Here is a 17,626-nt window from a genome sequence, read left to right as displayed (position 1 = left end):
TACCACGAGGTCATTACAGCTTAACTTGTGCTTGGTCTTCAGGATCCTACTGTGAAACATGTATTTCATCTCCTGTTAATGATTCTTTGAAGATATGGTTTAGGATCTTGCCCTAACTTGTTAAAAATGTCCATTGAGATCTCTGCTCTTGTCTACAGTTGATCCAGGCATAACATTTCTGACACCTATCATGCAACACATTTGGTCAGCTTTGCTTTTTTAGCCAAAGTCTTTTAAAATTAATTAAATGACTTTATGTATTTGAGATACAGAAGACAGAGAAACAGAGAGATTGACAGAGATAGAACTCCCATTGGCTGGTTCATTCTTCTGATGCCTACAACAGGTAGGACTGGGCTGGGCCTAATGCAAGAGATAGAAAATCAGTCCAGGTCTCCCATGTAGGAGGCAATGACCCAACTACTTGACCCATCATTTCTTGCCTCCCAAGGTGTGCATTGACAGAAAGCTGTAATTCAAACACAGGCACTTTCATTTGGGACTTGGGCATATTAACCAGAATCCTAACCTCCAATGCCTAAAACTGCCCCATCAGAATGCTATTAAATTGAGCCAGTTAAGACATCTTTGGTGGTGGCTATTATTTCTGCTATTTATTCAATTAGAGCAAAACAAGGGTAAGTTTGTTTTTCACCAGCTGATGCCAGGCTTCATCTTCAAAACTGTCCCATACCTTCTTTTTAAAAAAATACTTATTCACTTATTTGAAAGGCAGAGTTACACAAATGTTCTCAATGGCCCCAGCTGGGCTGATTAGCAGACAAGAGCCAGGAGCTTCCTCTGGGTCGCCCATGTGGGTGCAAAGGCCCAGCACTTGGTCCATCCTCCGCGGCTTTCCAGGCGCATTACCTGGAAGTGGAATTGGAAGTGGAACAGCGGAGAATCGAATCAGTGCCCATATGGGATACTGGCATTGTAGGTGGTAGCTTTATCCACCATGCCACAGTGCTGTCCAGAATTTTGTATACCATTGGTATTTTGTTTAGACATGGAATTCTTAAACTACATGTTAATTATTGTAATGGTCAATGCCACAATTGCGCTTATAAAATGTAGGAGGCAGAAGTCAAACAAAGTGACATGTCTAACTAACCTCTCATCTGGGTAGTTATCACTCTGCTGCAGACTAATTGATCGGGTAAATTCTGTTATTAAGAGAAAAAAAGCACACATCAGTTACTTTGTTAGTATGTATGGTTTTCGACGATTCATGTAAATAAGCAGATCATAATTTCTCACATCTTCTGGCACCAACTTTTTGTAGTATTAACATAAAAATACAATTTCTCAGATTCCAGTTCCTGCACTTATCTTTTTTATGTGAAAATCTGCTTTAAATCTGCAGGAAGATAAAGGTCTATATGATATTAATGTGATCCTTTGAAGGAAAACTTCATGTGAATGTCATCGGCTTTTGAAAGTATTTGAATTTGGAGCAGTTTCCTAATAGAGGTCCTAGTAAAAGTATGGGCTGAAATACCTCATCAATAAGCCTCAGGAAATTGAGTTTGTCACGGTATTTCAATGGATTGTTTTAGATTATTGAATCAACTCAAAGTCACATTTTGGAAAAGTAATTTTAAAAAACAAGTTTGAAAATGGAAATATTCAATCCAAGTGCTTTCTGAAGATTACTGACTTGTTTTAAATTTAGTCTTATGCTAACAACATTTCCATATGGCTTCTATTTTGACCTATGAGCAACACAGCTGTAATTTTTTTATAAAGTATGTGTCCTAGTTAATGATCTGGAAAACTAGACACTGCCTAGTAGGTATTTTAAATCAAAGGAGATTTTCATCATAGAATATGACTGAGGGACTCTGACATGCACACTTCATGCATTGCACATGGAACTTACATGTTATCGTGTTACTCTTCAATCACTACTATTTTCCAGCAGTTTGCATTGTTCATAATGCATTGTGGATATAAATGGCTCATATCTGAGAACACATTTTCAAGTGTATGTTGAAAACAGCTTCCAGGCTTCCCTGGGCCAGTTTTCCAATTCTTGGATATCTCCCATTGAGACTAAAAAGCTTTGCAAAATATCTAGACTTTCTTTTGGATGAGTAGTGAAGGCTTCATAGCACCTCTGTGACATCAGCACACCCTGGTTTTCCTCCTGGGCATGCATTTTCCTCTCTCCTACATATAGATCATTTGTACTCTTCTTTCAAGTCCCAATTTAAAGGTGAATTCCAATTGGACAAAATTCCTTATTCTTTGTCTCTCGCTGAGATCCATGTGGATTCTCTTCGTTTTATCTCCACAAGGGATATATGTCTCTGTTAGAACAGTTATAAAAATCCCTCATCTGTGAATTTAGACTGTAAATTTCATGAGAACAAAGATTGGTTCCCCATATCTCTAATTTCTGCACAAGAAGCATGCATTACCTGTAAGTATTAAGAAACATATGTATATGTTTAGACATATATATATATATATATATATATATTTGTTTTTGTTTTTGACAGGCAGAGTTAGACAGTGAGAGAGAGAGAGAGAGAGAAAGGTCTTCCTTCCGTTGGTTCATCCCACAGATGGCCACTATAGCCAGCGCGCTGCGCCGATCCAAAGCCAGGAGCCAGGTGATTCCTCCTGGTCTCCCAAGTGGGTGCAGGGCCCAAGCACTTGGGCCATCCTCCACTGCCTTCCTGGGCCACAGCAGAGAGCTGGACTGGAAGAGGAGCAACCGGGACAGAATCTGGCACCCTGACTGGGACTAGAACCCGGGGTGCCAGCGCCACAGGCGGAGGATTAGCCTAGTGAGCCGCGGCACCAGCCTAGACATATATTTTTAAAATATTAATTTATCATTTTTCTGGAGGAAAAGTGGTTATTAAACACTTTACCCAGGTAAATAAATTGATTTTTATCATTTTCAAATTCTAAGATTGAAATACAATAAGAGCAATGGTTTATACTATTGTATTAAAAATTTATAGGGAAAACTCATGAATGTTTTTCAGAGGTTAAATTCATTACTTGCTTATGTTTGTTCTATTTCCTTTCTACTTTCAAGCTCTGATTTTCTAATAAGTGGTAGTAAGCACGAAAGTCTCAGAAATTCCCACGTTTCACTGACCTTTCAGGAAGAAAGAGGAACATCGATCAGTATGAAAACCAGTTTGCAAAAAGTATTACAAGCTAAGTCCAGCTTACTGTATAATTAGTGCATTTGGAAATTTCTTATATATATTAATTAGTTATGAACTTAGAGACAAATTTATCTAATACATTTTTATGTTGCCTAGTTTACTGAGAAAGGTTATTTAATTAAGTATCTCATAAATCTTCAAAGTTTCTTATATCCTTGGAATATAATTTAGATGGAATTTAGCTAGCCAGTAATCCTCTAGATTAGATGTCTCCATGCAGCTGAACATAGTCAATCAGATAACACTAACTCCTAAGGTGGTTGCTAACATGGTAACAGACTCACCCATTTCCAGGTCATGGATATAAATACATGTAATGCCAGCTCAATATACCAGCCATAAATAAGGGAACAAGATGAAAGACTTGGTGATCTACTACTAGAGTTGCCATTTGACCAACTAGTTATAATAGGATCCATTATCAATTTCAAAGGGCTGGGTGCTGCATATCAGGACTCCTGTTGACAAGAGATCAACAGAAGAACCATCTCTCCTCATTTTCTTCTCTTTTCTAAAACCTTACCCTCAGATCACTTGAAAATACAGCTATGGAAGGCTGCTTTTTCAACTATGTTTAATTTCTTAAAATTATCTTTAGTTCTGTGGTTACATAAAGCCCAGAGTTACAAAACAGGTTGGCTAGTCCTACGATGGATGCTCAGTTTCTTGCAGGTTTCACTTTGAGTTACACACCTGTGTTTGACTTCTCAGAAATCAGCCACTTACATTTTCATATTTCAGGGAAGAAATAAGTCAAGAAAATGATTCAAAGAGACAAAGAAGAAACACAATGCTAGAGTCCCATTCAAGACCAGTATTAGTGGCAGGAAAGGAAACCACATTACAGTGGTTTGGGTCTGAAGCTTCTGCCTGCCTGTCCTAATCAGTATGCACCCCAAAAGCCAAGGCCATTCTCTGTTCCCCACTGATATGCTGCATGGAGTTTCATGTTTATGTATTAATAAGAGAATGTACTTTCCCATCAAGATAGGGCATTTGTGGTTCATTACAGTTTTCTGAAGACCGTATTTAAACATAACTCATGATTGTTGATAATATGTGGGATATTGGTTCGATAGTTTTTTTGAGACCCAAACAAATCACATTATATGAGGCACAAATTCTTTTTTTTTTTTTTTTTTTTTTTGCAGATCAGTGTTCATTGTCACAATCGTGTCCTCTAATTATCTTATGCTGGGGTTGTTCCTTAAGGGACAAAAGGGAACATAAAATCCTAAAATATTTCCTTGATTCTTAAGAAAGGATATTTGCCATCATATCTTTGGATCCCTGACCTTCTACTATACCACTGTTGTTATATGTAGGCAAATTAAGGATTCACTCACATGGTAGAATTTTGTACTTGTGTGAAGGATTCCCTATCCCTGAAAAGATCTTACATCAATATAGCTTGAAAGACTTTTAGTCTCAATGAGAGATCACCACATAAACCACAAATATCTGGGAGAAATAACAAAATAACATATATTCAGTGAGGGGCAAATAACTGATAGTTAATTTTTACCTTAGGGCAAATAAATAGTTGAGATGAAAGGAGATTAATCATAAAGTCTCGAAATACAGTTTGGGGATCTGGAGAGAAAGAAGTGAAAAGTATTTAGAGGAGCAACCACACCAATGACTTCTATTGCTCATGTTAATCCATACTTTATCCAGTTGGGTGGTGGTTACCACCAGAGCTAAGCTCAGGACCAAAAACTTGTAGGTGACAAATCACTGTTCTTCATTGGATAAATGGTTGCTGCTTTTGGTTTTCATGAGTTTTCATCACAAGACCTCTTTCTTTCAGCAAAGATTCTGTTTAGCTTCTTCCCCTGAATAAGTTTTTCTTCTGAATATAACAACAGCCATCACCTTAGGAACTCAACTGCAAGCTTCAATTCTACTCTGGTTCCACCTTTGTTGTACAGTCCATTGTCCAGTGATCAAGTAGATGGCCAAGTGGAGTAGGATGCAGACAGGAATTGGACTGGGAACTGTTGCCTTTTCAGTAATTCCTTACCAAGGATAAATTGGTTTGTTTCAGATGGTATAAATTTTCAACACTGAATTGTTTTCAGGATGAAGTATGGTTTATATTGTTTATTTTATTAAATAATTACTCATTCACAGCATACTCCTACAGAAAAGATGGCTTGCTTTTTTATATCACTTCAGAGATAGTGAAATCAATAAAATAACTCTTTTGTGTTCTATAAAAATAAAAAAAGATACTGTAGTAATTAAAAATTCTGAGGTTCATGGCTTGGATGGAGTCTGTTGGCCTTTACTAAAATTGCAGCACAATTTTTCAAAATTAATTAAGCTGTAACAGAAAGAAATTGGCTTCAGAAATAGGGCTTTGTTGTTTCATATACTCAATGATACTTGCACCAGTTACCAACTTGGATGAAATTATATAGTTAAAACAATAATGTGACAGCTAGATACATCTTAGCATAATCTAAAATTTCACTAATTCTGTTACTCTCACTATTTTTGATAATTTGGTCTAATAGAAACTAACTTCTTTTCCTTTTCTCTGGAAGATCTTTGAGTGAACTTGTTACATGCAGCTAAAATTCTGATTTACATTTTATTTTATTGATGATCTCAATTCTCTCAGTAGAGTTCAGTAAGCTTTCTTTGGAAACTATTTTATAGTCATAAATGTAACATTCACATTATCATAACTTGAACTTACACCAAAATATCTCTCTTGAATTGCCTAAGAAGGTGCTACTGTCTTTATACATGCTTGGCAGCACTTATTTTTAAATACTAAGAGTTAGTGAAACAGTGTTGGTGACTACTGAAATTCTCATTTTTCTTTCATTTCAAAACGGTCAACAATTTGACAAAAACATAAAAGAACCTAATACTTTGTGGAAACCCTGTGTACTGTAGTCAAATAACCCATCAGAAGGTCTCCATTAATAAAAGTCACTACTTGGAGGAATCAATTCTGCCAACACTTTGCATTTTACTCAGCTGGAAGAGATTTTCTCTTTTTTCATTTTTCCCAGGAACAGATGCCTACTGCAGAATTGCTGTCAGTTTCAAAATTAGCAAACTGATAATTTTACGGGAAATAACTAATATGTTCATATAAATATTTTGGTAATGCACAAACTATGGCATTTTTATCATACTGGTTAAAAAATGATTTGTTTCATTTAAAAAGTTTTTCTTGCAGCAGCAAAATACTTGAAATCACTTAATTCCACACACTTGGAAAAAATGACTGATTATGTTCCTGCTATATTGCATTAATTCTCTCAACAAATATTTATAGAGTGCTATCATATGCCAGGTGCTGGGCTAGGCCTGAAACTGAAATGAAATTAACAAAAGCATGGCTTTCTCAATTGACAGAATTCCAAGTTTTACAGCCCAGACATTTCCATAAGGAGGGGATAAGGTAATTTGGGAATGCTAGACCTGAGGTTTGGCAAGTGCTTGGAATACATGCAAGTGGAACATGAGCTGTCACTGATTAGAAATTCACAGAAGAGTTTTGTTTCTGAGTTAAAGATCAGCTACAGAGCAACAATGTGCAGGAATACAGGTCCACAAGTAGTGTCAGAACTGTCCACTGTATAGTGCTCTATATAGCCAACAATTCTAATATTTTATAGGTTGAATTTACAAGATAGTATTACTTAAAATCCCAATTTACAAAAGCTCCAGGACCTAAACCATAATTGCACTAAAATTTATTCTAGAAAGGAATGGAAAGTGATTAGAATAAAAGATGATGCAAGTATTGAAATAATAGTGTGTAGAAATAATTCAAGGTGACAAACGAAATCATGTCCCAAGTAGATTCATCCTTCTTTCTCTCTGTACCATGATATTTAGGAAATTTAAAATTTCTCTCTCTTTTTTCATTTAACTATTTGGGAGAAGGAAATGGGTTCTTACTGTGTTGAGTGTGATAAGGGGGAGGCAACTTGTGATTGAAAATAGATTAGGTGGGGATCAGGGGAAAGGGTACTTACTGGAGAATGGAACCAACAAAAATTATTTAAAAAAGAGACAAACTAGACAATCTCTCTTTAATTGTCTCATTCTTTAGGGTCTGTATAATAAGGAAACATGAGATAAATATATACAGTTTTAATTACCCAAGGGAGAAGCATGGGTAAAGAGCAAACAGACCAAGTGGAAAAGAAACTCTAAACAGAGAGATATGTAATTAATAAATAAATAATGATTCTGCCTGGTAGCCAGCAGGTGATGGTGGCACCCAGCTTCCTCTCCAGCAGCCCTGCGTGAGGAATGACTTCACACGGTCCAGTCACTGTGACTCATGATGAAATGAACTGCTTGGGGGGATTTTTCAGCCTGAAGGCTCTGAACCTTTTAATACTTAGATTTGATTGGGGGATTTTCTAATGATGATGATATGAGGGAACATTATCATAGCTTGTTCTTTATTCCACTCTAGCATCACATAGGGAACTATTTTCATGGTCTCTTCCAAAATCCCCAATCTATTACCCTAAAGGAAACTCTAGAATCACCACGAAGCACATATTTCATGATTTCTTTGCAATAACACTATAATTCTTCATAAAATTAGTTGAAAATATTTTAAAAGGTTGAAAAAAGATGAGGGGAAATTGGTAACTGCTTGGAGACATCCAAGCACATTTGAAAAGCATAAGAGATTCTCATTTCAGGCATTGGAAAATTTTGCTTGGCTTTGTTAGTAACACAAGATAGGAAATGATATGATATGTGATACAATATGACCAAAAGTTAGATCAGGACTACTTTTTAGTATATTATAGGTATATTCAAAATACTGAAATGATATGTTTATAAGACATTATAGTGGTCCTTTGACATAGTCTAGTACAATTCCTTTTTTATACAGGAATCTGTTGATGACAGGGTTAGAGTATTCAAGGTTAGACAATCAGTGATGTAATCAGAATGGCTGATTGTAGGAACATCTGTCTTTCCCCAAGTCTCTCTATGGAACAGTATAGCAGTATTTCTGCCACTTTATTAATCCTTTTGAAGTATTTTTAAATAATATAATAAAACCTATTCATTATATACCTTTGTATTATTTACAAAGCAATATTGAGAGAGTGAATGTATTCCTATTTAAATAAATTAGAAATCTGAGCTGTTTCTGTCTTGTATTTCCCAAATAGAGATAAAAAGATTATTTTTTAGACAGCAAAAAAAAAAAAAAAAGAAACATCCAAATAAATTAGCTGCCCATCAAGCTAAGGATTTATAGTCCAAAATTCAGACCCAAGTTTAAAAATAATCTCAAATAGAATTCCAGAGGCAATTTTTTTCCCACATTGAAAGAGCTCAATTTCTATAGCTGGGTTCTGAAGCATTTCATTAAATGTAAGTTCATTTATCTACTTAGATTTCAGCTGACATCTGCAGAGCGAAATCAAGATCTTTTCTGGAAAAGTGATTGATGATGCACCATATTATTTGTTAAGCTCAAACCATTTACATTTGGAATATTTTATTTGAAATAAAATAAGGAAACTGAAAATAGGTATTTGGTGAGAGGAAAAGTGAGAGTCCTACCATAAGTAATCATCAATTCTTGTACATTTCTAAGTTGGTGAAAGAGTGTAGGAATTTTAAAGTCTTGTTTTCAGAACTAGCTTTGGTAATATGACCTAATTAATATTTCCCGGAAGTGTAATGCAGATGGCATAAGCTTAGAAACAGAATTCCACCATTTTATAATTGGGGGACTATTGAAACTTTTGTTTTCTATTGTACATATTTAATGTTCTATTCAGAACAGATATGCTTGAGGACATACCTAAGGACACTGCCAGAAAATGTATTCTAAATATCTACAATGGTGATTGCTTACAGCTGAGTTTGAAGTTCTAAAAGGTATGCATTCATTTTAATTGTGGATGAAATGTAGTTGTGTTCCTTAAAAAGAGAGAGAAGGGTCGGCAGTGTGGTCTAGTGGGTAAAGCTGCCACCTGCAGTGTCAGTATCCCATATAGGCACCAGTTCGAGTCCTGGCTGTTCCACTTCTGATCCAGCTCCCTGCTAATGGCCTGGAAAAGGCAGCAAAGATATCCCCAGGGCCTGGGCCCTTGCACCCATGTAGGAGACCTGGAAGAAGCTCTTGGCTTCTGGCTTCAGCATGGCCCAGTCCCAGAAGATAGAAGATCTCTCTCTCTTTGTCTCTCCTTCTCTCTCCGTAGCTCTGACTTTGAAATCAATCAATCAATCAATCTCTTTTTCAAAAAGGTCAGAGAATGAAATTGGTTTATTTGAGAGAAAGAGACAGAGACAGAGAGACAGAGAGACAGAGAGAGAGAGAAATTTCTTTCATCTACTGGTTCACTCCCCAGTTGCCCACAACAGCCAGAGCTAGCCAAGACCATGATCCAGGAACTCCAACTGGGTCTCCCACGTAAGTGGCAGAAATCCAGATACCTGCCATCATCTACTGCCTCCCAAGCACACTATCAGGAAGTTGGATCAGAAGCATGGAATAGCCAGAACTGGAACCAGTAGCTCCAATATGGGAATTTGGCACTGCAAACAGCAGTTTAACTCTTTATGCCCCAACAGGAGCCTCTAGAATTTAATAGGCAAACACTTGTAGTACTATGACTATTAATTTAATACTAATATTGACATATCTTTTCAAGTTTTAATCTAGTTTACAAATATAACCAGTTGCTAGTGTTTGGACTACAATGACAAAGTATAATTTATATATTATTTCCAGTCAAGACAGTTTTTTAATGTTATCAGTCAGCATCTGTTTGGCACCTACCTATCTGGAAATGTGTGTGTAACAAAATGTTGATCTTCATTAAGATCCTGGAGTTCTTTCATTTCTCTTTCAGAAATCCCCTTCTGCCACTGCTGTTCCTGTTTCTGACTGCAGAATGAGCATAGCAAGCTACTGACTGCGAGTATGCTTCCAGTCTACTGACCTATTTAAAATAAAAAAAAGAGATCTTCCATCTGCTAGCTCACTCCCCAAATGGCTACAATGGCCAGGGCTGGGCCAGACCAAAGTCAGGAGACAGGAGCTTCTTTCTGGATCTCCCATGTGGGTGCAGGGCTTAAACACTTGGGCTGTCTTCCACTGCTTCCCCAGCTCAGGTGCCTCACACTGCAGCTTAACTAACCACGCCATGGCATCAGCCCCCATCTCTTCCATTTTTACAACCAGCCTGATGTACTCATCCTGGTCTTGGGCTTGATCAAGTTCTTTAACAATTAGTTTCATTGCTGTGCTTTGGGGAATGGAATAAGTTAGAATAGTATATGTTAATTGATTATGTTACGCTTAGAAGTGAAGACTGCATAGTATCTAGGCAATTCCTCATTTAAAAATGATAGCAGTAAGACATTATTGAGCAGGTTAAGTGACTTACTAAGACTACATACACCAGGTAGGCATTGTGGCATAATAGGTCAAGCTACCTCCTGCAACACCGGCATGCCATATGGGCTCTGGTTTGAGTCCTAGTTGCTCCTCTTCTGATCCAGCTCCCTGATAATGCACCTGGGAAAGCAGTGGAAGTTGGCACAGGTGTTTGTGCCTGCCACCCACATGGGGGACCTGGAAGAAGCTCCTGGCTCTTGGCTTCAGATCATCAACCCATCGCTGGCCTTTATGATCCTTTGGAAAGTGAACTAACAGGTGGAAGATCTCTCTCTCTCTCTCTCTCTCTATATATATATATATATATATATAATATATATATAATATATAATATATATATTCCTCTCTCTCTAATTATGCCATTCAAATAAATAAAATAAATCTTCAAAAAAACCATGTATACTATAACTTGATTTCAACCATATATCATATAAACCAGTTTGAGAAATCAAGTGTGAAATAGTCTCAGAAAATTAGGGAGCAGTTTTATAATGGAGGTTTCTTTCAGACTGTGTGGGCTAGTAACAGCTCAACAGCTAGTTCTTTGGGAAAACAAACCTTGAATTACAGCATTTGCTAATTTTCATACTGGAAATACCCCCACATATGCAATTTCAAGGTAACGATGAGATATGGACCAGCTTGCAAAATTCCTGAGAATTCAATGCGATTCTGGTATTAAAGGCCAACTCCTGCAGAACAAAATAGCTATATGAGTCAAGGAATTTTGTGCATAGTAGGTGAAGAAAAATTGAGCCCATTATCACACAGCCTTATTTAAAAAATCCTTTATGTCACACTAGCAACTCCACCAGAAATATCTATCTTATTTCTCAGAGTATTTCTTTTTATTATCTCTGTCATTATAGTTTAGACTGTCCTATGCAAATACACTGGCAACAGTTATACCTATAAAAGCAATATCAATGTCTTTTATATAATGCATCTCTTCTTGTTTATTATTCTAATCAAATATAAGCATGCATAATGGTTATTTTATATAATTATGTCTAAAGTGGAGTCTATAAATGTTATTGACTAAAGAAAAAGTGCTTAAATTTTTCACCCTATTACTGAGTCTGGCCTGACTCAATGCTTTTCAAATCTTACGGGTATTTACCAAATGGACGTTTACTCTGAGCCTATTATCTACTGAGATTTTCACATATTTTCTAAAATGTAAAAACTTCTAATCTTAATAATAGTTTGATGTGACACAATTCATATATTCTAATTTATCTTTTATAAATGTTTGAAAGCATTTTGACAAGATTTTGCTTTTCTCTTTTGTTCTGGAAAGTCTGTAGTTATAACATTGACTCCAACAAGTAAAATATATGTTTATTTACATAATTGGAATTCTTAAGTACTTAACTGGAATTTCTTAAGTACTTAATCTGAAAACAAGGTGATGTTAGTAAAAATGCACCTCATCTTAGAAAGTTAAATTATATTATGATTTCGTCAGTTATATCTAAGTATTTAGGTAGAAACTAATTTGTTGAAAAAGATTTATATGAAAACAGAACTGTTTTAGTTCTTCATAAAGATAGTAACATATTGGAACAAATATTATATACACATATTTATATGTATACATTTGTGTATGTATGTTTGTTTATATGTGTGCTTGTACTAAAGAGGACTTCAAAAAGTCTGTGGAAAATGAAATTAAAAGATGTTTATTTCAGGGCAAAAAAAATTTTTTAAAAATTTCTCCATTCAAAGGTTTTCTAAAAATTCATGGAGGAGTGAGCGTTTGATCTAACAGTTAATATGCCAGTTAACATTGCCTGAGTTTGACACTGCAATTGGAGTGCTTGGATTTGATGCCCATCTCTGGCGAGGTAGTGGTGATGGCTGAAGTAGTTACTTCCCTGCCACCTAAGTGGAAGACCAGGCTGAAGCCAGGAGCTTGTAGCTTCATGGGAGTCTTGCAACATCTCTCGATGCTTTTCCCAGGCCATTAGCAGGGAGCTGGAACAGAAATGGAGCGACCGGCACCCATATGGGTTGCCAGTGTTGCAGACGGTGGCTTTACCCATTATGCCATAATGCTGGCTCCTATTCAGAGATCTTGTAGGCTAAGAATTGAAATTTCACTCCTTATTCATTCAATAATAAAAAGAAACTCACTACCAAAGACAATAAGAACCTAATCAGTTGCAGCAGTACTTAAGATCATACATAGCTGGATGTTAGTCTAGCAGTTTAAATCTTACAGTTGAAGAGAATGCTTTTGTCAAGGAAGTGAATTTTGTAGTGCTCTACCGGCAGTATAAAATAGTGGATGTTTCACCTAAATGCTTTTAAATTAATTCTCTGGTTGAATGTGGCCCCATGGAAACCATTGAGTCTAAAATATTTCACCCCTCTGGAAGGAGGAAGACTTGCCCAAGGCCACCGAATTATTAAATGTTATAGATAAAGAATTTGCATCATCCAATAACTGTTCCATCTGGATGAAAGGAGCCATACACAATAAAACAGGCAAACGTAACGTTTGAATTCCACAAAGCAAAGAAAGATAGCATTTACTGATGAATGGTCAGTAAAATGTTGCTTGTGTTTATTTAATTTACTTTATATGAAAAGATTGGTAAAACAGGAAAAATGTGTGTGTGTGTGTGTGTGTGTGTGTCTGTGTTTGTGTCTGTTGGGAGAATTGCTTGAAGCAGTTGTTAAACCAATCCCCTGTTGTTTATAGTTCTTCACCTGTAATATAAAATAAACTGTCCTTTTTCCCAATGGCTTAGAGAGGGTTATGACTTTGGAGTGAGCAGTATATGAAAAAAAGAAAAGGACATGAGCGAAAAGTAAAACAGTCTGTGCTCTCCTATTCTAGAATTGGGCTGAAGACAGAATTTGCAGTAGAAATTATTGCAAGATATTGAAACATAAATTGGTTTTATTATTTTGTTGCATATTTTTCCACAAGTTTGAATAGATAGGGAGTGTGGCATGGAAAATAAAACTGCAGCAACCTATCATCTATCCATCCATCCATCCATCCATCCAACTCTCGTCAATTGCCTAACTATAGATCATCTACCTACATAGCTCAATTTTTCTTTCTTTGTAACTCAAATCAACACTGAAGCATCTATGTCCTTATTGATAATTCAGATTCACCAAGTGAAAGTCAGAAGTAAGAATAAGATTGGTTTATTCTCTCAGGTATCAGTGTGTGTATGTGTGTGTGTGTGCACTTTAGCAAATAATGAGAAAATTCCCTAAACTCCCTTTAGAACTCCTGTGGGTAAAGTCAATAGTGATAATAGGTGACATGGGAGTATTTGTAACTGGAAATTGGAAAAGAAGTCTCCATGGTATCCCTTTTTAATGCCAGCACAAAACATAATAATTACCTATGATTGATTTCATTCTTTTCTAAGTTTCAGTGTTTTAGGTCAAATCTAAGTAAAATTTGAATCTGGAAAAGATTAAATGAATGACTTCTATTTTTTCTAGTTATGTATAGTTCAAATCAGTTGCTAAATTATTATTTTTTATTTCTAAAAATCATTTGTCCATCTTGGAGTTAAGGATTGATGAGTTCAATTTGACAATTTGCAAAAGTCAACACGGATTTTAACATTTGCTGTAGATAATTTGGTTAGTTAATTCCAGGTTATACTTAGCAAGGAGTACCACATTATTTGAGAAAGCATTTACTTACTCTTTTCTTCATTAGCTTTGAGAAGGTGTCTATTTGCATGTTTTCATTAGTTAGTGCAACATACCCTATGACTAATTTCAAAATAGTGCCTTTCAGAAAGCTATAAAATGCAATATTGAGAACTCAATCACATATTATTTTTTACTTTAAATTTTAAATTAATGTAATTCATGTTACAATGGCAGAAGTCTTGGGCAGCCTTTGTGGCACACCAGAATAAGCTGCCACCTGCAAAACAGTCATCTCATATGAACTCCCATTTGAATCTCCACTTCTGATCCAGCTCCCAGCTTAAGTGCCAGGGAAGGCAGCAGAGGGCGGTCCAAGTACTTGGACTCCTGACACCCATGTGAGAGACTCAGGTGTGGCCATTTAAGGAGTGACCCAGTGGATGGAAGATCACTCTCTCTGTCTCTCCTGCTCTCTGTAACTCTGCCTTTCAAATAAATAAATAAATTTTTATAAAACAAAACACAAGTGACAGAAAACCAGCTCAACCAGGTTTGAGGGGCACAGAATCCACAGCCAGGTTGCTTATTAAATTCTCTCATCCAGAGTTTACCAGCTTCTTGCTTTTGTCCAGTTACTCTCTTCTCCCTTTAGTTTCCTCATATGTAAGTAGGGTTATGAGAAGCACCTGCATCACAGAGCTGCTGAGATCATCTGAATTAAATGTGAAGCACTTAGAACAATATCTGAAATATTGCCAATTTTAAACTCAGCTTAGCTCTAATTAATGCATCATTGAAACATAGATTGTCCTTTGGGTAATAAAAGTCCATTTTTCTCTCAAGGCATTCTCCTTTTTCCAGGCAAGCTGCCCCAACCATGCTTCTGCTGTTTTACTCAAATTCATGGCAGCTAAGGAAGTATCTTGAAATAAGAGTGGTCGTTAAAAAGTTAGGAGAGCCAGTGATCACACCTACCTCTAACTTTGATTTCAGAAGGTACTATACTCCAGATATCTGAGTTGATCTTTTTCCCCACTTCGATTTCTCTCTCATTTTGAGTCTAACTCTACTGATATTTATATTTCCATTCTGCTGAATATTAATAATGGATGAACATATCTAATGCAAACCCTCATGGAGAAATACATTCATTCCAAACTTGACAGCTGAAGTGGCTCTTCATTAGTTATTGCTAAAGCCCTATTATCCTTTACCACATTGCTTCTGAAATACTAATTGACAACCATAGTGCCTGTGACTTTTTAAAATTCATCTGAAGCTTTTTACGGTAGTGACATGTATTACATTTGATGATAAATTTATTATGAATGAATGGGAATTAGTAGAGAAGATTATTTCAGTTGCAGGTAGCATCAATATTGTGTGAAGTTAATTGTCCAATGTTTATCCTTACAGCATTGTACACTTTTCAGTTTCAAGTGGTCACATTCGTTTTGCTTCAAAGAAAGAAATTAAAGCAGTAAAATTTTTTCATACAGTTTTCTACTTTTTTACCTACATTTCTATGAGCACAGCATAATGTAGCTGCCTTTTAAAAAATGGTTACTTCTTTCAAAATAAATAGAGAACTATGCTTGACCGTCACTAAGTGTGTACATCACCCAGGCATTAACAGTTCTAACTCCCTGTATGGCAACACAAGGAGAAAAGTTTCTTTTTATGATTAATGAAATACCATTTGCTAACAGGTGTGAAGCCATAATCCCTTTAGAATTTGTGTACTTTGTACGCTATAGAAAAGGCTGAATGACTTTCACGCCTGGGACATAAAGATGCTGCAGCTGCAAAAGCTAGAATAGAAATTGATAAACTTCTCAGCCCCAGTTTCTTCTTTTTTGTCGTTTCACCTTTGTTTTATGTAAAGTCCAAGAAGGATTGGTCAATTTGATCAGAAGTAAGGATTTGTGAATGAGGGAAAACAATAAAGAGAAGAAAGTGCATTAAAGCAGTCAGAAACTCAAAACTATCAAATGGAGTCCCAGAATGAGACTTTCTTTTCTTTTTTTAATAGTGTTTTAGATTTATTTATTTATTTGAAATACAGAGTTACAGAGAGGCAGAAGCAGAGAGAGAGAGAGAGAGAGAGAGGACGAGAATCTTCCATCTGTTGGTTCACTTTCCAAATGGCCACAATGGCTGGAGCTGAAACTATTGGAAGCCAGGAGCCAGGAGCTGTCACTTCTTCCCAGTCTCCCATTGGATGTCCAAGTTCTTGGACTAGCTTCTGCTGCTTTCCCAGGCTCATTAGTAGGGAGCTGGATGGAAAATGAAGCAGCTGGAACTGGAACCAGTGCCCATATGGGATACTGGCAAGCAGACAGCAGATTTAGCTAATATGTCAAAGCGTTGGCCCCCAGAATAAGACTTTCTAACAATTAGGTTTTAATGTCCCCATTAAATACCAAATTACAAGCATTGTCACAAATAGGAACATTTGCATTAATGTGACATGGGTAACTATGAGGTCACTGTATTTAATATTAAAATGACATTTTAAAAAACATTAATTCCTGATAATTGTACACTCTCTTTATGTCCCACAAAGTAAAAACTAGTGCTTTTGTCACTAAAATCTTACATGTTTTATCATTCTTCCATTTTCCTTTAATTATATTAAAAATAGACTTTAGTATTATATAAACATATAATAGGTATATGTGCATGTGTGTGTGTGTGTGTGTATTTAGATTGGATTTTATAGCAGAACAACTTTGATCCTTATTATCTTAGTTCTTAAGCTTTCTTGATATCTTTCATGTTCTTTTGCTTTCATCTATTCACTCGACCAGTGTTTGTCGAGCATATTCTATGTGCCAGGTACTCTGTCATACCTGGCTTTTATAGATGCAGTTCTTACTGCACTTGGAGAATTATCAGTGCCAAAAAATGACAGTACAGTAAGAAAGGGCAAGGTGGGGGAGACGTACGTGCTTGGGGAGGATTCCTTCTTGTAGAACTGAATTAGGGCACTGATTAGAAGAAAAAGGCCTGTTGGAGAAATTGACATGTCCAGGCAGAGGAAATGACGTGTAAAACCAGATGCTTTTTTTGCTATCGTCGTGTTGTGTAGCATTAGCTGACACCCATACAACACTTAATTCGTGGCACTCATTATGAGAAGTGATGTTCACACTGTATTAACAACTCTGTGAGCTAGGTCTGGTATTACTCCTACTTTCCACATGAAGAAACTGAGGAATGAATTAGTAAGTTGCCCAAGTTTACATAGCTTGTGAAATGCAAAGCCAAGATCCACCACAGTCATCTGTACCCTTCCTCTCAATTCCATTGTGCCTTTTGCAATAGCAAGCCACTAAAGGAAAAAAAAAAAAAGAAAAAAAGAAAACTATACTAGATATTCATTTTACATCCCACT

General features: G+C 36.2%; 1 protein-coding gene across 3 annotated transcripts in view; it reads left to right on the top strand.

Annotated features, from left to right (window-relative positions):
* ST8SIA4 (ST8 alpha-N-acetyl-neuraminide alpha-2,8-sialyltransferase 4) overlaps window positions 1-17,626 on the top strand; it is a 100,667-nt gene that overhangs the window by 52,809 nt on the left and 30,232 nt on the right. The window contains exon 5 of one of the 3 annotated variants that reach the window (XM_070056885.2): window positions 8,975-9,086. The exons of the other annotated variants lie outside the window; for them this stretch is intronic. Coding sequence (XP_069912986.1) covers window positions 8,975-9,071 — 97 coding nt within the window. The 3' untranslated portion in view covers window positions 9,072-9,086. Of the gene's footprint in view, window positions 1-8,974; window positions 9,087-17,626 lie in introns of those variants that run through there. 3 annotated transcript variants of the gene reach the window in all.

Source organism: Oryctolagus cuniculus, chromosome 14 (assembly GCF_051225735.1).
Source record: "Oryctolagus cuniculus isolate XC-2025 breed Fujian yellow rabbit chromosome 14, ASM5122573v1, whole genome shotgun sequence".
In the NCBI taxonomy this organism is placed as follows: domain Eukaryota; kingdom Metazoa; phylum Chordata; class Mammalia; order Lagomorpha; family Leporidae; genus Oryctolagus; species Oryctolagus cuniculus.
The sequence above is the reverse complement of the archived record's forward strand: the minus strand, read 5'-3'. Positions and strand labels throughout refer to the sequence as shown.